Below are 25708 nucleotides of genomic sequence, written 5' to 3' on the forward strand. Positions count from 1 at the left end.
TGTAACGAGAGCATACGTATTTACAAAATATTAACAGAACTCAGGGAAATATGAGATGACAATTTAACTCCAAGCAGAAGGAAAAGTACAATCTGTGACACTACAAATAGGAAGAGGGGAGCTTTTAGAACTTGTCATGGAAAAATGGAATTTGAGACTTGGAAGGAAACCTAAGAAATTATATAATCCAACTTCACCATTTTATAAATGAACAATCAGAAGAGATATGGGGACATATGTATATGTATAACTGATTCACTTTGTTATAAAGCAGAAACTAACACACCATTGTAAAGCAATTATACTCCAATAAAGATGTTAAAAAATAAATAAATAAATGAACAATCAGGTTCAAGGCAATAATATTATCCTCTCTATGTCAAGAGCTAATCAGTGACAAAATTGGGACTATAATTTGGGTCTTGTTCTGAGTTTAGTCTTTTTCCAACTTTTGAATATTTGCCTAGACAATTTTGTGGAAGATGACCCAAAATTCCTTTGAACCTCTAATGCAACTTTAGGTGAATTTTTATATCTTAGACTCAGCTACATTTTTCAGAATTCATTTTAGCACATGCATGTCCTCTTGGATTTTCTGCTAATTAAAAGACTACAATGCCACCTGGTGACTAATAAATTAAGAGAGAAAAGCATTTAAAAAACGTGAAGCCATATAAGACATTATGTTTTTCGGCCAGCAATAAATACATCTTACCTCATTAAATCGTTGTACGATTTTGCCCTTTTTAATATCCCAAATAAAAGCACCATTTCGAGAAGTTGCTCCAGCAATACAATTTAAATCACCTTAGGAAACAATTTGTTAGACATTATATGAAATGTTTGCCACAGATGTAATTCTTTTCAAAAATGTAATTTTTGAAAAAGTAAGACTTGAGTTTGCAAAGTGGCTCTTTCTTTTAAATAACGAAAATTATCAAATGTATGCAAATATAGAAAGAACAGTATAATGCATGAATCCATCATACAATTTCAACAATTATCAAAATATGGTCAATCTTATTTTGTCTATAGCCCCCTACTGGATTTCTTTGTAGCAAATCTCTAACATTGTATTCTTTCATCAATAAATACTTGAGGATGGATGTCTAAAATACAGGAACTCTTTAATTAACAAGACCAAACTGCTACAATCACAAATAGAAAAATTATCAAAAATTCCTCAATATTATTACATATCCAGTCAGTATTTACATTTTTCTGACCATCTAGTAATTTTTTTAATGGTTAGGAAAGTATTTCTCTAAGCAGGACACATGAAAAAATTCATTTTCTCCATCAAAGACATAAGCAATGCTCTTTGTTTCTAAGAAGTTAAAAAAATCTGTTAAAATCGAACTGCTGCTAAGTTAGTAGATGGTCTTGAATTTTTTTCAAAGCAGTCAAAGAAGAGGTTTGCTCCATTAGAAGAAAGAAGTAGCTGTTATCTGCCTCCTAGGAGTAAAAATATGGGGGAATTATTTTGTGATAAATGACTATAAATACTAAAAGAAAAGTCCTCACCATTTTTTTCTAGGGTTTTCATTCTGCTACCTTTTTAGTGCTCTAAAATTATTGGGGGAAAGTTTCCATATTTATTGGCACTTCCAAAAATTTTCCTGTGATATCTACTCTAAAAATAAAGGAAATTTTGCAATCATCTATAACCTACTCTACTTCCATCCAGTGTCAACCTTTGCTAATCTTTTAAGTTTCATCCATATTTACCTAACAATAGTGATTCATCAGTAATCACGTTGCAAAAATTGGCAGAATTTCCATTTTCCAACATTTTTATTTTCTTAAGGCAAATTCTCAATGTAGAGAGTGAAATAAAGCTTTAAGTAAGATTGGGCCTTCTGTGTTATGATTTGAAACAATGGTTTTCACAGTCACAATTTCTATTCAAGCTTTATGTTTGAGACTTGAATACGTTTTGTAGAAGGAAGAATGATCAGTTCATTGCTGTTACAGTGTCACTGCACTGGCGGCCCCATTCCTGTATCTCAACCCAGCAGGCCCTGCTGTGACGACGCCAACTACCGTGACTAAGAGCACAGGCTTAAACATCAAACTGACAAGGGTTCAAATCTTGACTCCACCACTACTCCCTACGTATATAATCTTGGGTAAGTTACTCAACCTCTCTGACCTCAGATCCTCTTTAATAAATGTTGGCTCTCACAATCAAAAGTAAAATGAAGATGGAGGTAAAGAAGGGAGCAGAAAAGAGTGCTAATTCTTTTTGTTCCTTACTTCTTAATTAGTGAAGTAACATTTTTTTCCAATTAGCTTTGGATCTATAATGGCACTAAGTATGTTCTGCTTCAGAGAACAGCTGCTGTCATTAAGACTTGGAAGTAAAACCTTCTTCTAGATCTTCTCCTCACGGTAGGAGATAAGGGATACAAAAACAGTAGTTCTTTACCTTTTTTGTATCATGGACTTCTCTGAAAATCTGATAGCTATGATAATCTTTGACAGATATAGGAACATGCACACATATGCTAAAAATTATGCATAAAATTCCAAGAGATTCCCAAATTCTCTGAAGACATCAAAACCCTGACAGCCCATATTTTCAGGGCTAAAAATCTCTGTGCACAATGAGATAAGCTAAAAAATAAGCTATATCTTGGTTATAAATGGGTTTTAAATTAATATGTTAGTATTAGGACAAATAAGTAAAGCATTCTACATAGTTTATAAAGTGAAAAATTCATTTTAGGTGTGTAAAATTATTTATTACAGGAAGAAAATGTTTTGGGAGAAAATGTCAGAGGTTTCATAGGACCTCTCTTTTTTACATACAGGAAGGTATAAAGGTAGCACCATTCTGAGATCAAAGAAAAGACCCTATTATAGCATAAAAGTTCTTCAATATTACAAAAGTGGACTTTATACAGAATCACATGCTCACAATTAAACTGTGATGATATATAATCATTCATATTCACAAAACAGATGTATCAGAGAAAGACAGGTATTATAATTTTTAGAAAATACATGTTTTATTTTCATATATTTGATTCACATGAAAATTTTAAGGAAAACTTCTATAATGTAAAATACACTACACTTTTATAGGCATATCTATACAAATGCAGCTAAAATTAGATGGGTCAGTATCATCCTGATTTACTGTGGCTTTTCTATATGACTATGTCACATAGAAGGGCCCAGAAATCAACGTGCTTGTGCAGGTAGTCTATTCTAAAACCCACAAAATCTGCACCAACAACTATGTTGGTACCAATCTGCCTCCACAATCATTTGGAGGAAGATGGCACCGTGAGGAAGAAGATAATACAAATGAAAATAAAAGTTAGGAAAGTCATTTAATTGTATTCCTGATTTTAATAAAATACTTCTTACCTGGAGCCCATGAAAGGGAATAAATAACCCCTTCATTCCCTGGGGAAGTGTACACTGCCGTCAGTGTGTTTATATCCCAGACTTTTATCGTGCCGTCAAATGAAGCTGTTGCTAAAACATTGGGATCATCAGGTTTGAATTTGCAGTCAAAGATAGTTTCCACATGACCCTAGGAATGCAGCATAAAAAAACATAGAACAAACCCAGACAAAATGTGAGTCCTCAGCGGGGCTGTATTCTATTTTACACAGAGGCTTAACGATCATGAGAACAGAAGTTCACAGACTCATAGAATTATTATGACTCCATAATAGAAATAAATCTTAGAAAACACTTAATCCAACCTTGCTCATTTCATGAATGAGAACAAGAAAGCTCAGAGTAACTGGCAGAGGTGAACTTCTCCTTCCTTCTGAAAGAATATTCTATTTCTCATTTTGCTTCCAAAATATACTACAACTATGTGATTTTCCACTATACAAAGGAGTAACGTGGCCCACACAATAATGGGAAAACTACCAAATGCAGAGTAATCCTGATAAGCTAAACAGACATTAATATTTAAAGAAGTTTAATGTTTATAATGTTGACAATTAAATAATTTTAATAGTTCTAAACATTTTTCTAAAATGTTTCAATCAACCAAGATAAAGTCCTAATATATGATTCTCTATGAAAATAATTTTAGAATATCATCAATAATACATAAGTGAAAGTAAACATCATTTTATACACAAAATAAGTATTGTGTATAAAAGAATGACCACAGACGTACCAAGTCCCTAAGAAAATCCCACTTCTTAGCTCCCATATCATAAAGTCCAACTCCACCATCCAGGAAACAGCACACTGCGTGACCAGGAGGAACAGAAAATGCTTGATTCTGTGTCAGAGTTGGGGGTGGTACTGCTTCACTCGTTGAGGATGTATAATGATTTTTGGTTGGGGACTGGATTGAAACTAGAAAAGAAAAAAAAAAAAACAAGTAAACATTTATGCCAGTTATCTTCCCATAGGCTGGAATGAAACCACAGGACTTAATTTACAAAGATGCTCTTCGTTTTCTTTTATCCAGAATTTATATCAGTAAACTCTTAAGCAATGATCAGATTTTCTGCCACAGGAGTACTTTAGCAGCATTGCCCATATTTATATATTTATATACACAAAATGGGATATTATTTTGAAAAGAGGCGTATAGAAGTGCAGGTGGTGAAAAATGAATGAAAATTAGTTTCTGAGGAATCACAATATGTGGTGAATATTTGGTTTCTTATTGCCCCATAAATTAAAGCACAGCACGATTATTTCTGAATTAAAATTTTCTTTCAAAGTGCTGATGTAATAGCTTACTTCTTCCTCTACACAAGCAAACACACATGCATGTGAACTTTTTTCTTTTAGAACTAATAATAACTCTCTTCCACTAATTTTCAATCCAATGAAAATAATTATTTTTGAGATTATTTATAATTTAATTTAGCACCCAAATTAAGAATTACAACTGTCTGATATACATTTGCATCTTAATTTCTCTCTTCTTCCTCAATTTTTACTGTTCACAGACTTTCAATTCCCCAACTTTCAACTACATAAATGTCTCCTTGTTCAGTTATTTTCTTTGTATTCTTTATCACATATTTTGTCTTCTTTCAAAAAGCTTTTCCTTAGAACATAAATATACTCTTGTAAATATAATTCAAAATAATGATACCACCATAAATTATCAGACCAATCTAGATTAATTACACACTGGAATATAGATAAATATTTCCCAGTATATTGTCTTTTTTATTCAAATATAATAAAGTCTTTCTTATTGCGTTCATTAGGATAATACTCATTTCTTAGAATCGGAGAACGACAGGCAATCCAAACTAGAATGAACCATTAATAACAAAAGAAGCATTTGTTTGGTTCAACGAAATTTTGCTGAAAGTTTGGTTAAAATTAATACAATCCATGACTGTTTTCTAATATTTTAATTTGTTGATATTATAGGTGGTTTTGATACCCTTCATGCTCCTATCCATAATTCATCTTTTTTCAGAATTTGATGATTATGTCTACATTTAAAGTTTTTCATTTTTACATAATTTTTCTTACTCCACACTTTCTGTTACATTAAAAAATTGGGCGAAAAAACTAGCTATCAACAACCTGAAAGGAATGACTCAAAAATGACAAGATCAGTATGTGCTTCTTTATATTTCCTGATTTTTCTCTAATGGGCCTGGACCACTTTTGCAATAAGAAAAAAATAAGGAAGAAAAGAACCTATGATATTTCAGTCATCTTACGAGATGGGTGTTCACAGCAAATAAACAAAGAAAAAAATAGCTCCAAAAAATGCAGGATACATAAACAATATGCCAGTCCCCAACGTACTATCAATACTTCTCCAGTCCTAATGCTTCTAGACCCTCCAGCTTCCAGGATTTAGAAGTATTAGGAAAAGCTTAAATTTGTGAAAAGACTGGAGGTTCAAATACAGAGATTTTCTACTACTTGCCATTGCCCACAAAATTAGATACTAAATTTGCTAACCAAAACAACGTTATTTTGAACAGGCCTCACTAATTATTTAGTATATCATAGACAGTAGTGAGTAAGGAGGAATCAATAACTCTAGGTTGTTCAATCACTAAACTCTTTTCCCCAAGTTTTTTTATGATCCACACAGAAATAAAAGAAACACTAGCAACCATGCAGAGTAACCACAGTTGACTTAAATAGGAAGTCAATTTCTTTTCCCTCATATTTAGGAAAAATTCTAATTCTAAACCTCCCCCCGCATACTCCAGATTTTTTTTTTTAATTAATTAATTTATTTTTGGCCATGTTGGGTCTTCGTTTCTGTGCGAGGGCTTTCTCCAGTTGCGGCGGGCGGGGGCCACTCTTCATCGCGGTGCGCGGGCCTCTCACTGTCGCGGCCTCTCCTGTTGCGGAGCACAGGCTCCAGACGCGCAGGCTCAGTAATTGTGGCTCACGGGCCCAGTTGCTCCGCGGCATGTGGGATCTTCCCAGACCAGGGCTCGAACCCGCGTCCCCTGCACTGGCAGGCAGACTCACAACCACCGCGCCACCAGGGAAGCCCCAGATTTTTCTTTTATACCTTAAATGTATTTTATAATTTTTTCTTAATCATAGAAGTAATAAAAGGTAATTAGAAAAAAACACAAAAATAAATGAAGAACATCTATAGTACTAACTACTAATCCTGTGACAAACATGCAATACATTCAAACATGGAATATATATTCTAGATCCTACATTTCCAATGTTTAGGTTATTTTAACTTTGTTATAAACCATATAGATTGTAAAAGAGCCATGTTTAAAACAAAGTCCCCCAGTTCAGACCAATTTTTTTTTTAATTATTTACTTTTTCTTAATTTTTTTAAAAATTTTATTTATTTATTTATTTATTTATTTATTTATTTATGGCTGTGTTGGGTCTTCGTTTCTGTGCGAGGGCTTTCTCCAGTTGCGGCAAGTGGGGGCCACTCTTCATCGCGGTGCGCGGGCCTCTCACTATCGCGGCCTCTCTTGTTGCGGAGCACAGGCTCCAGACGTGCAGGCTCAGCAGTTGTGGCTCACGGGCTTAGTCGCTCCGCGGCATGTGGGATCTTCCCAGACCAGGGCTCGAACCCGTGTTCCCTGCATTGGCAGGCAGATTCTCAACCACTGCGCCACCAGGGAAGCCCAGCCCAATTTTATTTAATCCCATCACTCTTGATATTTTTTTATTTTCACCAATATCATTGTTTCATTTTCCCCATGTAGATTATTTGAGATTATCTTAATATCCTCATTTAATAGCATTTTTAAATGTAACTTTGCTCTAAATATTTTCAGTTTAGCAATATTAGATATTGTGTGGCTTTGATGGTACCTTTAGCACATATATTGTCAAAGGCTATTTTTTTAAAATTTGCTTTTCAGTAGCAGTATTTGATAAGTTTATATCATTATATTACTCATTTTACTGGATAGCAGCAAGTACGATATTTTAAAATATCAAATTTTGATATTTTTACTTACATTTCTTCCTTGGAGGAGAATTCAGTACATGTAAGCAGTGAAACCCCGTTTTCTTTAATTTAAAGTTATCAACAGGTGTTGCTCTAGAAACATTCCAAACGCGCAAAACACCCACTTGAGAATCTAGTCAGATCAAGAAAAAAGCATTATATTAACAAATTTTATTTGAAACATAAAATGCCTAGATAAAAAATAACAAAATTTCAACTTGTCAGATTTTTAGCACCACTTACCGACATTCTTCACACAGTAATATTATATCATAATACAAAGAAACAGCCGAAGTGATATTCATCCTTTCAATTTTTGGCACGTTTTGCCTTTTTTTTTCTGTTCCAAATCCCTTTCTCGGGTGAGAGACTGCCTGCCTTGGGAGCTTCCCCGACAAAGATCATTATGACAATGTGACCACAAAAAAGCACCCCAGTGACACACTTGCTCTAGGAAAGCCAGCCACAGAAAACTTTCCACCTCTACCATTAAGTAATCCTTCACCTTTCGAAATGTTTGTAAACTGCTTCCTTGCTCATTTGCAGCCAAACAAAGACTGCCTGATATACCTGAAGACTAATTAGAAAGCCCCCTCCTTCCAAAAATCCCACCTTAACAAGCTACTCTGGAAACAGTCTGGCAGCTCCTCAAATGATTAAACGCAGAGTCACCCTATGACCCAAAAATTGCACTCCTGCATATACACCCAACCGAATTACAGACATGTGTCCCCATAAAGCCTGCACACGAATGTTCACGGCAGCATTCATAACCGCACAAAAGTGGAAACAAGCTAAATGTCTATCAGCTGATAAATGGATAAACAAAACCTGGCATATCCATACAATGGAATGTTATTCATCTATAAAAAGGAATGAAGTACTCATCCATGCTACATCACGGATGAACCTTGAAAACTCTACGTTAAGTCAAAGAAGCCAGACATAAAAGGCCACATGTTGATTGATTCTGCTTCTATGAAACGTCCAGAACAGGCAAATCCACCGGAATAGAAAGCAGATTAGTGGTTTATGTACACACATGTGTGACTAAGGGGTGTGGAGGGCGTAATGAAGAGTGACTTGCGGATGGGTACAGGGTTTATTAGGGGGATGAGGAAATGCTCTGGAGTTAAATGATGCTAATGGTCATAGAACTTAGTGAACACAGAAACCACTACACTGTACACTTTAAGTGTACACGGTGAGTTTTTATGGTATATGAATCTCACCTCAATAATAATGATGATAATAATAATAGATATATTATTAATATATATCTATCATTAATTATATCCTGTGAAATTAAAGGCAATGAAGATACATCAATAAGAATCCATCTACTTCTATGTGCAGTTTAAGTGCTTAAAGAAGTAAAGACTTCTTTAAAAATGTTGAAAAGATAAAGACTCTTTTTCATTTTACACTTAGCAAATATGGGAAGTATTTATACAGTAGCTGAAACTGCTCTGTCTCTTCAGAGACCTCTCTCTCTCTGAAGCTCAGTAAACGGTGAAAGTAGAGTCACTTAATTCCTAATTACTATTTTAAATTCTCCACCTTCCCATCCCCCGTCACTTCTTAGTTTTGCTAAATTCTCTTACGATTAGGAAATCATGACTGTCAAAATTCTCAGTGAGGCTGACAAACTCCTCAGCCAGATAAACTGTTTTTCTAGCCAGTATTTTTACTGTCACCCTGCCACGGCTGAAATTGAACTGCCTTTGTCTCTTGTATACACACAAACACAGACATGCACACACGTGTGTACATATATAACATCTTCCAGTGTTACCAGAAATCTGGAAAACTGGGCCTTCTTTTCATTTTTATTTGTCACTGTGTTAATGATGCACTGTATAAATAAAAGTAAACTAGGTATTTACTATAATAATAATGTTTGAGATATTACTAAGTTTTACACAAAATTAACCAATAAAAGTACAATTTCCCTGATTCAGTTAAAGAATATACACATATTGAAACCTCTGGGAGTGGGGTAAAGTTACCTCCAGTTATAAACATGCCAGGAGCACCGGGAACCCAGGCCAAGCATTGCACAGAAGCTACTGCACTGGGAAAATTAAACGTTGTTATGCAACAAAGTGATTCCGAATCTACGAGGCGAATTCCACGATGCAAATTAGCCACTAGGAGGTAATCAGTAGACAGTGGGTCCCATTCCAGGGCTGTAACGGGATCCTCTTCGTCGGTCCCTTCAAGAGATTCCGGTCGCAGAACATGTTTCTGACTTTTGTTACCTATGAAAATGTAAAGAGGATGATTTTAAACAAAATTTCCAAAATAAGATTAATAATTGAGATCGCATGAACTTTCTCCTTGTATACCACTGATCTCTGAGAGCCCTGGGAATACAAGTCTGGCATTTCTATGCAGAAGTCATCACTGACAAGGGAATGCAGGGGAATTAGAGTTTGTCCTAAGGATGCAAGTCGTACTGGACCGCTTTGCTTTGGCAATCCCCAGTACCCTGTATGTTTTTCTATTTGTTACTGAAAAGCTGTAAGAAGAAGACGTAGAAAAATAATATACATCATCTTGTCATCAACTACAATTTCACTGAGTTACAACAGCATAGGGATAGGGAAGTGTTTACCGAAGGGAAGAACATCGTGTTCTGACTAAAAGCACAGACTTTGGAGGGCTGCCTGGGTCCAGATCTTAGTCCCAAGAAACTTAATCTCTGTGTGCTCAGTTTTTTATTTTACAGTGGAGAACATAACGATACCAGAGTTTGTTTGTTTGTTTAAGAGTAAACGAGTTAGTTGTTTGAAGTGCTTCAAACAGTGGGACATACGATAAACAGCATACCAATGTTTATTGTCATCCGTCCTCATTCATCCTATCGCTTGTCATATCATAATTCACTCCTGGCTACCAGAACAAAGAGGCAGCCAGAAAAACAGGGAGATGAAACAAGTGAAATTAAGTGAAGAAAAGGATCAGCAAACCATCCTCTTATTTCTTCCAAAATATATACACACTGGAGATACGGAAAAAAAGGCCTTTGCTAATGCACCAATGGGGACTCCAATTAAACAGTTCTCTCATTCACAAAAGAGAGGCACTGAAACACTAAGTTTACAGATTACAACCTTAACAGAAGTACCATTTATTCCTAAGTACTGTAAACTTTAAAAGAAGTGTTTATTTTAAAAATAACACTATTGAAAGATACCATAGCTCTTCCTGCAATGTCTTCGTTACATACTGTTTTTCAATGTGTCAGATTATAAAAGCAGAAAAAATAGATCTCCTTGTATATATAAGATATTTGTAAAGTTAATTGAAAAATCTTATAGTTTCTGGCTTGAGGTTAATTCGCCAGAACATATTCTTTAAATATAATGTTTTTCTTAGGTAGGTAGTATTTTTTTTAGATATTTTGCATATATAATCATAGAAGGTACATGTGAAGCTTCTCTTATTTGACTTTATCAAACTTTTGCAATAACCATCAAGAAAAGTTTGCTTGCTTCTTTCCCAAAATAAGCATCTTTAAAGGTGCTATTTGATAAAACAGAAAGTAATGAATATTAATGTAGCTGATCATTACAAACCACAGAGAGGTAGAAAAATGATTAACCTAAGTTGTACCAGCTATTTAAGTAATTATTAGGTATTTGAATGTGCCCGTTAGTATCTATGGTTACTAAAAATATTCCAGCATGTGAAAACAAAAACAGCAACAAAAAACATGAGAAAATTTGCAATGCAAATACTGTAAAAGCTAAATCATGTTGCTTAAAGCCCCACACTTACAGTTAAAATTATAATGAATTATATCATCATTTTCTGTTGTATATGGTGTCAACATTTTTATTATAAAAGACAGAAAACTGAATCTGTGAAATTTTGCATCCCGTCGTAAGAACAACAGCTGATGGTATTTTTATTTATATATGTTATTTTATTATTTACTTACGTTCTATTTTATTACACAACTATCAGGCAACTTGTGTTGTCAGATAAGAACAGAAGCATAGGATATGAATAAGTCAATAAGAAGAATTTCTTATGAAAAACAAAAACTGGGGCAAGGCAAAACTAGGGTTGAAAAATAAAATAATGAGATAGTGGAAATCCACATAGCTGTTCAAATTTTGACTTTGAGATTGGGTGGCCAAAGCAAAGAAGAAAGAAATCATGAAAGGTTACACAATTCACAATGTCCATAGGATAAAAATAAAACAAAACAACAAACAAAAAATGTGCTCAGGAGCATAACTTTTCCTAGAACTGAGACGAGAAATAAATATTCCTGAGTGTTTTCAAAAAAAGCCTACAGTATTACATAGGCAGAATGTCATCAACAACATTTCTAAAATGAAACAATGCAAATTTGATGAACCCAGATCCCTGGAATAATACCAAAGTCAACTCAATTAAAACATTTCTAGTATGAAGATAAAAAAAAAAAAAGAGAGAGAGATTTTCTGAAGATCTGGCTTTGTTTAAGGATATAATCTGAAATTGCTAAAACAGTAGTTTTCCAACTTTTTTGGCCCTGGAATCCCGCATACAAGAATTTTTATGTGAAATCCCATACAGAATACAGAATAAAGTGGTGCTTTTCAGACTGAAAAGGGAGCAGGAGGCTTGAAGCCCAGCTGGATCACCTACCAAGGCTTCCCATCTCCACCCTCGCCCAATACACACATATAAATCCACAAACATACTAAGCGCAGTTTAAAAATCACTGCTTCACAATGAAGGATGAACTGCGTTATTGTGGGCAGTCCTCCATGAATATTTGTTATTTCTTCCAAGAGAGATAAAGACAGGACAGCAGAGAGCTTGAGGTCATAGTCTCCTGCAAGAACCTAGAGGACAGAAATTCCATCTAGTTACATAGAAACAGAATCATCTGTGACGCCAATAAGTCATTAAGAAGGTAAGGGTGACCACTCTTCAGGAAAAGTAAAAATATAACAACACCGGATTAATGCTAATGGTCTCAAAGTTTCAAACTCGCAATTTAGAGCGTAGTGTCAGAAATTAAAAGTAGTGTTTCCTTCATGACCCATTAGCTCTTGCATATGTAAGGAAAATACAAAGCAGGATTATACTAATGTTTTGTGCATATTAATTGCTAAAAACCCTATAGAATAATGAAGTCAAGAAGTCTGTATTGGTTTGTTATGGTTAAACTGTGTCCCCAAAAGATGCTGAAGGCATAACCCCCAGTATCTGTGATGTGACGTTATTTGGAAATAGGGTATTTGCAGATGACCAAGTTAAGGTGAGGTCACTGGGGTGGACCCTAATGCATCATGACTGTGTCCTTATAAAAAGGGGAAATTTGGACACAGAGACACACATGTACGCAGGAGGAACACCCTGGGGAGGCTGGCATTATGCTACCCCAAGCTAAGGAACCACCAGAAGCTACGAGAGAGGCCTGGAACAGATCCTTCCCTGGCGCCTTCAGAGGGCCTTGCCAGACACCTTGATTTTGTACTTTTGGCCTCTAGAATTGTGAGATGATAAATTTTCTAAGAGTTCTCATCACAAGGAAAAAATTTATTTTTGCCTTTTTTTCTTTTTCCTTTTATTGTATCTATATGACATGATGCATGCTCACTAAGCAAATCTTTTCACAAGATTTGTAAATCAAACCATCATGCTGTACACATTAAACTCATGCAGTGATGTATGTCAGTTCTATCTCAATAGGACAAAAAAAATTCTGTTGTTCTGAGCCCTCCAGTTTGTGGTACTTTGTTAGGGCAGCCCTATCAAACTAATACATGGGTGGATCCAGAAAAATAGCACTTGATGATGTGGGCACAGATGCACAAATTACTTTGTTTAACAGCCAGGTGATTGAGTTATGGGAAACCAGTGGCTTCTTCTGGAAGTCACACAGGCCAGACTGTTGAAATATTATACTTTCTACCCTGACATAAACCTAAACAGAAAAGTGCAGGAGGCTTTATTTTCCTGCCTCTCCTTTCTATGCCAAAATAAGTGTATAATGTCTCAGTGTTTCAGAGCTTAGACACATAATACTATGTCTCAATGTCTTAACAGATTAAAACCGTCAAAAATGCCCAATAACAACAATAAAGCAAGAAAAGAAAGCCCTAGTCAATGAAAAAGGAGATGGTCACAATGACAAATCACAAAATATGAAAAATACCCAAAATGAAATATGGACCAGAGTAAGAGCACATCCCCATTATTCTCCTCCAAGCTCAGGCAACACAGATTCTGCAAGATGCAAGTGTCACGATCCCCATGAAATCTCTGGGTGTGGGCCAGCCAGGGGGAGATATGGGGAGTGTCCCTACATACACCCCAGAGGGCAGAGAGGCAAGAGGAGGAGCCACAGGGCAGGTCTTTACTGTCCCAAAATCACCTCCCTGGTGCTGAGGAGGATGAAGAATACAGGAGGGAGAGGAAGTAGTATTTACCTGATTGGCACAGAGCAAGTCTGCAAATTATGTCACTTAACTGTGAGCCTCAGGGACCAACTATAACCAGAATCTGTTCCCAATGCAGAGAATGGAACAGACTGGGTGAGGGCATTTGAGACAACAAATCCAAAGGAAGCAAAGAACTGGTCCCTCCCCATTCTACTCTAAAACAGATGACACTTTCCCCGTGTTGAATCAGTGCAACCAGAAGGGGCAAGAGGATGTGTACAAGGAGCACAGAGGGGAGGTGTAAAGAAGCACACGGACAGTTATTCTCAGCTTTCTTAAAAATGTATATAACAGATCTTCTTTAAAATAAAATGGTCCGATGGATAAAGAAGATGTGGCACATATATACAATGGAATATTACTCAGCCATAAAAAGAAACAAAATTGAGTTATTTGTAGTGCAGGGTTGGACCTAGAGTCTGTCAAACAGAGTGAAGTAAGTCAGAAAGAGAAAAACAAATACCGTATGGTAACACATATTTATGGAATCTAAAAAAAAAAAAAAACAATGGTTCTGAAGAACCTAGGGGCAGGACAGAAATAAAGACGCAGACATAGAGAATGGACTTGAGGACACGGGGAGTGGGAAGGGTAAGCTGGGACGAAGTGAGAGAGTGGCATGGACATATATACACTACCAAATGTAAAACAGATAGGTAGTGGGAAGCAGCCGCATAGCACAGGGAGATCAGCTCGGTGTTTTGTGACCACCTAGAGGGGTGGGATAGGGAGGCTGGGAGGGAGACCCAAGAGGGAGGAGATATGGGGATGTATGTGTATGTATAGCTGATTCACTTTGTTATAAAGCAGAAACTAACACACCACTGTAAAGCAATTATACTCCAATAAAGATGTTAAAAAAATTTTTTTTAAAAAATAAAATGGCCTGACTTTATCAATAATTTATATAGCCTTTTTTTTTTTTTAACATTAGAAAGATCATTCCCTAAGGAAAGAAAAGATTTGGATGTTCACTGTTCCTTCTGTTCAATTTCAATTTCTTCTTTCTTCTATTAATTTCAGATAAATTGAATGTAATATGTCTTGTGAAAGTAGTTATTCTAATCCTGAAACAGCACTTTCATCCATCTACCTAGTGAACCAGGAGTCACATCCATCAACAGAGATACCAGATGGCTAAAAGCACGTTTTTCAAATGTCAGCAGTGCTTACTTATAAGTGGAGAACTGTTCATCTAATTTTTCAATTTTTTATTATATATTTTGTTATTGTTTAAATTTAAAAAATAAACATAAACTAATTTCTCAGACCTTTCCATTGAGCCATGTTAATTAACTAATAGGGTTACAAGGAGTTATTGTTCCTTTTTATCCCAAGTTCAAACTCTTTGCTAAGGAGCTGTGACAACTAAATGGTATTTTACAAGCAGGTGGGAAAATATTTTTGAGTAGTATTAGTAAGTTATTATATAATCCAGCTGTAGGTCCTTTGTCATTCAGGCCATTTTCTTAGTAAATGTGCAGAATGAAAGAAGTGACTTTAAAAAGTAAAAATGCAGGACAAATGCCTGACAGGGGTTAACTCAAAGTAAAATCTGCACAGCTGAGTTAAATGTACTACGATGCCTTACAAATAAGATTTACTTCCAATGGTTATTTGGAATTGGCATAGTGCTGGATAATATTTGCACAACTATTATTTAAAAATTAAAATACTGTTAACTTTCTATGCTGTGTAAATAAGAAATTATATATGCTAAGAAAAATAAAATTTAAGAGACCTGACTAGTAAAATTCTTACCTGGTTGAAAAATTGATAGACTTCCATCAATATGACCAAAGACAACTTTCCCCTTTTTTTGGGTATGCCATCTGAATATACAGATATCAGACAGGAAGCTATGGGCTTCTTTGTGCACAGTCACGCCACTGTCTGGTCCTGAGATGGTCCAGATGAACAGTGGGCCTCTCTGGGAAGCAAACGCCACTGTGTCATCTGCATTCCAGCACCAGCTGAGAGAGGCAGGCGTCCCTGGAATAAATTAAATACAGATACACAGTAGAGAAACGTGGCATAAGATCGTACCGTTAAATGTTATTTGCATCCTACCTTTCTAAAACAACTAAAATACAAGACTGTGTTCATTATTAAAAAATATTACCTTCTTACTTGGAAATTTGATTTATAAAGTAACCCTAAATACTACAGGGAACATATGGAGGGTACTTCTATGATGAAAAAGTACCTAGTTTCTGGTTTAAAACTACTAATATGATCATATGCTTCACATACTCAAAGAAATTTATAGAGTTCTTTCTTTCTTTCAGAAAACTATATATTAAAGCAATAAATTCTTACTGAGTTTTTGTGTACAAGACCTGCTTTAGGCGTTCTAGGTATACAAGTTAATATAGGATATAATTCCTGCTTTAAAGGATCTTAAGTATAAATTGGGGAGATAAGGATTACATTTATGAAAAGTTGCATGCTACTATAAGGATTTAATAAGAACAAAATTAACACTACAAACTACTTCTTATCAGGAGTTAGATTTAAGTCTTAGTTTTGCCTCGGATGATCTAAACAAGCCACTTTACCTCTGTAAACCTGTTTCCTCATATAAAATAGACATGACTAAAAATAGCTGACCACCTGTTTCACATGAAAGTTAGGGCAAGAAAAAATAATGATGTATGTAAAAATCCTTTTTAAACTAAAAGACAGAATACGAAAGTTAACTGTTAATCTCCTGTTATTGTGATCAAATAAATAATGGATGAAATAAATGTTATGGTAAATTTATGACTCAGGAGACAGACTGTGAATCTCCCGACATAGAATCGGAATCATCAAACTGAATATGCATATCAGATCGTGTGGAGTTAGGGCCCAGGAATCTATTTTTAACAAGGTTCTCCAAATGATTTTTATGTGTAGAAAGGTTTGTGACTGTTTGGGCTACTGCCCTGGAAAGAAACTGGATTTGAATTACACCTTGAAGGAACAGCAGAGTTTCAATACATGGGTCAAGAAGTATTTCCCAGGAAGAGGAAATGCTATGAACAAAGACACAGAGTTGAAAGTTGTTCATTGACCGTAAATTCAATTTGTGTCAGCAGCCTACAATGTGCCAAGAGGCAGAAGCTAAAGCTGATTCACTTGGTTATAAAGCAGAAACCAACACACCACTGTAAAGCAATTATACTCCAATAAAGATGTTAAAAAAAAAAAAAAAAGAGAGAAAAAAGAAACTGTTTCAGGGCCTGACATACAATGGGAACTCCATAAATACTCACTGAATGAATGAATGAGTACATAAATAAGGCCAATAAAAAAGCTGTTTGGTTTTTGGATACATTAACAGAAGTAGAATTTCCCCAATAAGGGATAAGACATGCTGTATGGGTCAAACCACCACAGCCCACTTGAAGGAAGCCACTGGAATGATGGCTCTCGGAATGTGTGTTTTGAGAAGCAAGGAAGAGAAAGGACCAGAAACGACGTCATATAGTTATAATAGAAAACACTGCTACACTGGCTTGTCACACGCAAGCACTCCTAAGAGCTCTACAATATCCACTCATTTAATTCTCCCAACAATATTCTGAGATAGGCAGGTAGTATTATTCTCCACTGTTAACAGTTTTTTTTTTTTTTTCTGAAAGTGTATTATTAAGTGTGACATTTTTCAGGTTGGTGACAATTTTTTAACCTTTTACATTTAAACAAAGTAATACTCATTTTCTTTTAAGTGACTTTTTTAATATTAAGAAAAAAGAATGACGAAGTAAAAAGAGTACAGAGGCATGTTCAAGTTCAACAGCCAGAATGTGGAAGTTCTAATTTTTTTTTTTTTTTAAGTTGACAATGCCAACTTCTACTTTGCTTAAACTGGATTCTGAAAAGAAAAAAAGAAGTCTAAGCCATTTCAAAGGGGATTACTTTAAATAAAAATGACCAAAAATATTCATAATTTTTTGCAAATAAAATATCAAAACTTTCAATCTTCAAATTAAGATCTTTGAAAACAACATGAGGAATTTACTCTTTGAAATTTTTCAGAAAAAGGAAAATTATATAAAATTGATCAAAATTGTTACCACAATTTAATCATTCTACAAATGTTAATGAAAAAGTCTTATTTAATTGTATATTCAGTGGCAAAGGAAGCTATGGTGCACACAGCTGATGAACAAAAATCTCTTCCACCGTGAATGGATGTGATGCATATGGTGTTTGATGACAAATCAGTGGACAAACTAGGTAATGATACCATAATATGCTGTCTAATCTGTCCTTCTGTAGAACATTTAGAAAATGTTATTATGCAGTTATAGTCTAGTATAGATTTTGTGTGACAACTTTATAAGCACAATGGCATTGTATAACATTTTTAGTTTATGTCACATAAAATATGGAAAGAATTTTAAGGAGTATTTATTGTGTTATTTAAAATTAATCTCACACAAAGCTGTATTTAAAGTATTGGGAAAGTGCACTGTTGATCAACATAAACAATACTGGAAAAACCATAGGATCTGTGATTGGTGGAAAAATGGCTATGACCAGAAAAACATGAAATCTTGATTGAGGCTATTAATCACTGTTTATACACCACAAAGCTTTGTACCAAACCTAATTTGGCTTTTTCTCATTGGAGTATTGAAAACCTTAAGGAAAACTGTTACTTACATTAATGGAAGCTCACTGAACAGTTGACTTTTAAAAAGATTTTGCTCAGAGATTGAAGCAAACTACTCACTGTCTAATACTGAAATTCAATGGTCGCTGCAAGTGAAAATAATAAGCAGCGTATATGAACTTGGGAAGGAGATGCTCATTTTCCTAGCTGAAAATATTTGGTAAATATTTTTTAGGACGAAAGTTACACAACAAAATTGGTGTATTTTTCTGGTGTTTTCAGCATTCCTAACGACCTAAATTTGAAAAGACAAGGGAAAAGCCGTACTCAATCTATGTCGAACATATCCAAAGGTTCCAAAAGGCATCATTATTGTTATATTGGAAGCAAGATTTAAATACAATTGCCTATGACTTCTCAATATTGTGGTTACACACTGAAAAGAATATTATAAAGAAACTCTGTAAAAAGTAAAGTTTGTGACACTGTCACATCTCAGTTTACTATCTCAAAGTTACAACCAGTATTTTTTAGAGAAAAGACTGAATATGGAAAGTATATCCAGCAGTAGCTTTCAAAACCATAATCGGTAATTGAGCTACACTCAGTGCTCAAAAAGAGAACTGAATTATTATGACATTTAGCACAGAAAAATGATTATTTAACTTCATCATCATTATGGGGTAAGATGCTAGGTAGAAAGAAAGTAATGATATTATGCCATTCACAAAGATCTATTTGCATAAACTAGAACTTTCTACTTGGACCTAAAAATACGGGAAAGAAGTCAACTCAGCAAAGCAGTGACTACATGCATAATATTGTCTTTGTATGTTTCAAGCAAGGCCAATTGTCTCAGAGACAATTGTATCTAATTATTATTTTTATATTTATTTTGGAATTTTTAATATATTTAAACATTAATAAAGTTATTTGGTGTTGACTATGTTTTTTAGTTGATCAGTGTACTAAGTCCGATAATTTCATGAAATTTTGTTTCAGTTTTGTACACATGTACATACACAATAATGACTCATGATATGAAATGTGTTTCTTATATAGATTACCATTAGAAAGCTTGAAAAACACTACTTTAAAACTTGAACTAATTGAAATAAAATAGTTTGCTTATTGAAATACAAATGTTTCATTCAATAAAATAAATCCCAGTTATAGGTATACCTTTTGTATTGTCGAGTTTAGCAATGACTTTTTGTTCTGCAACATTCCAAATGATCACTAAATTATCGGTACTGCCACTTGCAAACAGATCAGGGTTATGTGGACACCAAGAGATAGCTGTGATTGTTTTTTTATGTTCAGACATAATTGCGTGAAGTTTGAATTCATTATAACGGTGATCCAACTAAAAAATATATAAATAAAACATGTCAGTGCTTCTTTCTATGTAATACACTTTCCATTAATAATCACATTATTTCTTAAAAGCTACATACATGAAAATTAGTACACCTAATAACAAGATATGAACATAATTCAAGCCTTGGTCTACTTTCAAGTGAATTCAAATGTATTCAATTAGCTGAAAGAAATCATTTTTTAAAAAAATAAAAGAGAATTGAAATTAAACATCCCAATTTTAAAAAGAAGTAACAATAAATGTTGTACATTTGAATATGCATAATAATTCAGAGACTTATTTTCCATAGCTCTCTCTATTTATGAGGGAAAAACACCTTGTTCTTAAGATATTTTTTCTGCAAATTTTTAACTTATATTTGAGTCCAAAAAATGTAGGTTAAATACGCCAGCTGCTCATTACTACATTATTAAGATGTCCAAAGTTTGCAGAGTAATGGTATCATTTGGACCTGTTTTATGTTATTGCTTTTTGGAAGGGGCATTATGTTGTGTTTTTATACGTAAGTGGACAAAAGGAATAGCCTAGTTTTCCTATTTCCTTTGTAAATGTGCCATTAATTAGTGGATCAATTCATCTTTCTATCATTTTTAACATGTTTGGGATGTATATACTGTATATGTCATTTTGTTGAACCTGGCTTTTCCCTTTAACACATAACAAACCTTTCACAGTGTTATATAAGAGTTTGTCAAATCATTATCATATTAACTATTCACTACACCAACCTTTCTTTAACCGTATACTTGCAGTAAAATCCTAACTGCTAACACAGCCTTCAACACCCAGCATCATGAACCTCTGCTTTCGGGCCAGTCTCGTTTGGTTTCATGCTCTTCCCTGTTCACTCCGACATTCTTGTTCCTCTAATACAGCAAAATCATTTCTGCTTTAGGGCTTATGCTTGCTGTTCCCTTGGCCTCGAATGCTCTCCTCACTGATTTGCTCATGGTTTTTCATTCTCCTGTTTGGGTCTCAGTTCAAAAACTCCACTTTAGAGAGGTGTTTTCTGACCACGGTAGCTAAATAAATTCATATCCCTCCCCAGAACCTGTCTCATGACTTTCACTATCTTTTTTTAAAACTGAGGTATAATTGACATGTAACATTCTATTAGTTTCATGTGTACAACATAATAATTCAATATTTATACATATTGCAAAATAATCACCACAATAAGTCTAGTTAACACCCATCACCACACATGGTTACAAATTTTTTTGTGATACTTTTAAAATCAACTTTCTTAGCAACTTTAAAATATACAATACAGTGTTGTTAATTATACTCACCATTCTGTACCTTACATCCCTATGATATATTTGTTTTATAGCTGGAAGTTTGTACATTTTGACCACCTTCACCAATTCTGCCCTCCCTCACTCCGCACCTCTGGCAGCCACCAATCTGTTCTCTGTATCTGTGAGCTTGGTGTTTTGTTTTGTGTTCCAGATTCCACATAAGTGAGATCATTTGGTATTTGTTTTTCTCTATCTGACTTATTTCAGTTAGTATAATTCCCTCAAGGTCCCTCCATGTTGTCGCAAATGGCAAAACTTCCTTCTTTCTTTATGGCTGAATAATATCCCTGTGTGTGTGTGTGTGTGTGTGTGTGTGTGTGTGTGTGTGTGTGTGTGTGTACATGCATACCACATCTTCTTTATCCATTCATCATTGATGAACATTTAGGTTGCTTCCATGTCTTGGCTATTGTAAATAATCCTGTCATGAACATGGAGGTGCATGTATCTTTTCAAGTTATTGTTTTGGTTTCCTTTGGATAAGTACCCAGAAGTGGAATTGCTGCATCATATGGTAGCTCTATTTTTAATTTTGGGGAAAATTTTCATACTGTTTTCCATAGTAGCTGCACCAATCTACATTCCCACCAACAGCGCACAAGGGTTCCTTTTTCTCCACATCCTCACCAACGCTTGTTATTGCTTGTCTTTTAAATAACAGCCATTCTAACAGGTGTGAGGTGATATCTCATTGTGGTTTTGATTTGCTTTCCCCTAATGATGAGTGAAGTTGATTGAGTACCTTTTCATGTACCTGTTGGCCATCTGTATGCCTTCTTTGGAAAACTGTCTATTCAGGTCCTCTGAACATTTGTTTTTTTTCTATTGAGTTGTATGGGTTCTTCATACATTTTGGATATTAATCCCTTATCGTATATATGATTTGCAAATATTTTCTCCCCTTCAGTAGGATGCCTTCTCATTTTGTTGACGGTTTCCTTTGCTGTGCAGAAACTTTTTAGTCTGATGTACTCCTTCTTGTTTATTTTTGCTTTTGGTGTCAATGACTATCTCATTATCTGTTTTACATCTTTATAGAACACATTTCTTCCTAAAACTTTTATTTTTTCATGTTTGCTCATTTATTTATTATCTCTCCCTGCCCCCGTCCTTCTTAAGAATGTGAATTCCATGAGAAGACTTTGCCTGGTTTGTTCTAGTTGCATTCCTAGTGCCTAGTAATGCTTGGCCAATAGAAGAGATTCTGTTAATATTGTTGAAAGAACGAGCTGTTGTGCTATGGTTTAACATTTAAACAACTTTTAACTTTTGCTATTGCAAATAATGCTGTAGCAAATATCTCATATATAAAAATTTGACTAATGATCTAATTATTTCCTAAGGCTTTACCTTATATAACTTCTGTATTTTTTACTACTTGAACTTCATCTATTCCTGAACAACTTTGGAAGAAAATATTATTAAAGATGACTCAGTACCAATGGAGCTTTCATCTGATTAGTGTTACAACTATAGTAACTTTAAGTTGGGCTGTTTAAAGATACAAATGCATTTTCTGTACATTTAGGGATGAATAGGTTTGTAAGTTTTAAAGTATTAAGGGATTTAGGTTACCTATGGTAGATACTGTGAATGTGTCTAATGAAGCTAATAGAAAAAAACTGCTATATAAGTTAGACATTCAGTGAAAGAGTCTATAAATACAAGGAATGTATGAAGAAGCCAGTTTGCACATCAGTGATCTTCTCTGACTTTACAAATTATCCACATAGGATCTTAAGCACAATACAGAATACTGAACTATTTGTAGGGATTAATTCAGTAATACATTCTTATTATATTTTCAATTCAGTATTATAAGACTGTACTGTTACAATGAGTTGGATCATAAATTACTCTACTTTTAGAATAGTTAATATATTAGTGCATTACAGTTCAATGGTTAAAGAAAAATGCTAGTGGCATGTACACGTATCATATAATAGTTCAGAAAAATCTGAAATTACATCAGTGTCATCATACAGAGTGTGATGGACTCAGATTTTGTGCACTGACACTCGGTGTTATTTAATAAATATTCCCTCTAAAAAGAATCATAATATTTTATACAGCAAAATTTTCAAAGCACTTTAATTTAGATGTTCACATTTAAAATAATACTTATTAATATAAGTTTGATTAGTGTCAATGTCACTATTTAATCATGTAATTTTCAATGCATATTTTGAAACACAGCTTTTCAGGGAACTCTGTAATTGACTGTCACCTAAGTTTATTTGTATTAACTTCTAAATCAGGGTAATTTTTAGTTTGTTTTAGTCTTTAATGACACACAAACTTTCTTCATAGGTTTTTTAGATTAATACTTTTAGCTCAATCTTCCTAAATATTCAAGTCATAAAATGTCATCATTAAACAAGATGTATGCAAACATAAAAAAAATTAAGTTTTGCCTTCATCCACTTTCTTACTTTCCTAACTCCTTAGAGGAATAGTTTTCCCTGCCTGATAAATTCTTCTTCTTCAGGAGGAAATAAAAGACAAGACAATAGGGACCAAAGATTAAGGGAGAAATTTCTTAAAGGAAGCTTAGCAACAACACACATAGGGTGGAAAAGAGGTAGATGGCAAAACAAAAGGGGCATTTAGAAGGCTTGCTCCTGTCTTCTGGGGAACGAGAAGTGAAAAAAAAATGTGAGTTATATTGAAATTGCATTTTGATTGCTAGATATTTCCTCAATCTTGAGAAATGGACTACATAAAATCTTAGCATTGTGGAAAATTAATTGGTTTATAGATTAATGCTATTATTTCTTAAATTTTCAATAAACTACAACATTATTAGCAATTAAAAGGAATTTTTACTCCAGAATAAAGCAATAATTTTTTTTTTTACTCTTAACTGAAACGAGTTGGTATTTCAAGATAAAAAAAAATTCAAGAAACATTTAATAAGTGGTTACTAAGTGCCAGAGAGTGTGCAGTAACTTGAGAATTCAAAGATGAGAAAGACTCATTCCGGTCAATGGAAGCATGTAGAGATGCAATCCATTCCATAAGGTCCTTCACTAAGAAAGAGGAAAAAGCAGAATGTAGAAAAGAGCTTATACATTTGAGCTGACATTTGAAAGATGAGAAAACGTCTCTGGACAGGCAATGTGGGCAAACTGAAAAATTCGTGCAAGCACAGGCAAGATACAAAAGAGTCTGAGTAGTTTTGGAAAAGGCAGTGATCTCGGTGTCTGGAGCACAAGGTGACAGGGAGACGGAGACAGGAAGATCATGAAAGGATGTCATACGATGGCGTTGGATGTTAATATTAAGGAATGAGCAACTGAAGATTGAAAATTTTAGATTTGCATTATAGATGATTGATTACACTGAAGGATCAATTAGAGGGAGTCAAGATAGACGCAAAGAGAATATTAAGAAACTATTGTTAATAGTTTAGGCGAAAAGGATATGAAGAAGGGAGTAAAAGGTAGAAAATACCAGAACCGGTCCTGGTTACCTAGGGTGTAGGACGTGAGTAGAAGAGGGAGTCAGTGATAACTCTCACATCTGTGGTTTAGACTAATGGTTAGCGGGTGACACTGAAATACTGGCTCCAGGTTTAAGAAGAAAAACTGGACTTGGATTTATGATGCTTATGGCACCTCTATATGAAAAAATTCAGAAGGCCGTTGGCTGTGTAGATGGAGAACTGATAAGAGATGTCTGGATGGAGCCAGCACATGAAAAAAGGTAGTGATAAAGGTGTTTATCCCAAGACTATCTCAAAATGTTACAACTGCACTATTTTTAATAGAATGCTCTCTAAAGGACTACGCACTTCTTCAACTGATAAGACAATTTTCTCGTATCACATGTTACTGAGCAAGGTTTGAAATAAATGGACAAATGAATTCCATTTATTTATATGGGAATATAGTTTAAAAGAATTAAGAACTACTTGTTCACCGTTAATAAAACAGGACCTTTAATTCTTGAAGAAATTCTCTTTGATGAACAGCATCAAAATAGGATTACTAAATCAATTAAGAATTTGCTAATAATTTAATATTATGATATGAGCATTTTCTAAAAGCTTGACTTGTAAAACTAACATAGTATAAATAGTAACAAAATATACAATGAAATACCAATATCAATAAAGTTACACCATTAAGCTTTTCAATATTAATTAAATAGTAATTTTAGCTGATAAAAGGAAAACTTGAAAAGAATCAGCATTCTTTTACCTGATAAATATAGATGGCCAGGGTAGCACAGTACGCAAACCTGTCTCCATTGGCAACGCACACATCTTTGTTCCATGGCTGACATCCAGCAGCCAGCAGTCCCACTTGTCTTACCTGGGACATGTTTGCCTTGAAAAACAAATTCAGAGGCATATCAGTCAATTCCATTATTCAATAAACTTCCTCTTCTTTGTTTTACATCTGTTTTCCTCAATCCTTATCTTTATGCCCTGAAAACATTTTCTACTAGCACTATTAATCTCAGTGTATACTTTCAAAGGACAGCAGTTGAAATCTCCAAATGTCAACAGACATCAAGGCAGGTCATTTCAATTAAGGAAGCAAGAGATTATAAAATAAATG

The 25708-nt window shown here is 34.5% G+C and overlaps 1 protein-coding gene across 4 annotated transcripts in view; it reads right to left on the bottom strand.

Moving 5' to 3' along the window:
* WDR17 (WD repeat domain 17) overlaps window positions 1–25708 on the bottom strand; it is a 96111-nt gene that overhangs the window by 36131 nt on the left and 34272 nt on the right. For 3 of the 4 annotated variants that reach the window (XM_061177236.1, XM_061177235.1, XM_061177238.1), the window contains 8 exons: window positions 25346–25474; window positions 19644–19827; window positions 15620–15850; window positions 9419–9670; window positions 7420–7542; window positions 4151–4335; window positions 3376–3544; window positions 716–807 (listed from right to left, as the gene is read on the bottom strand). In XM_061177236.1, coding sequence (XP_061033219.1) covers window positions 716–807; window positions 3376–3544; window positions 4151–4335; window positions 7420–7542; window positions 9419–9670; window positions 15620–15850; window positions 19644–19827; window positions 25346–25468 — 1359 coding nt within the window. In that variant the 5' untranslated portion in view covers window positions 25469–25474. The remainder of the gene's footprint in view (window positions 1–715; window positions 808–3375; window positions 3545–4150; window positions 4336–7419; window positions 7543–9418; window positions 9671–15619; window positions 15851–19643; window positions 19828–25345; window positions 25475–25708) is intronic. The other variant, XM_061177237.1, reaches the window with a different exon arrangement.

The sequence above is a fragment of the Eubalaena glacialis genome, chromosome 20 (assembly GCF_028564815.1).
Source record: "Eubalaena glacialis isolate mEubGla1 chromosome 20, mEubGla1.1.hap2.+ XY, whole genome shotgun sequence".
NCBI classification, from domain to species: Eukaryota; Metazoa; Chordata; class Mammalia; order Artiodactyla; family Balaenidae; genus Eubalaena; species Eubalaena glacialis.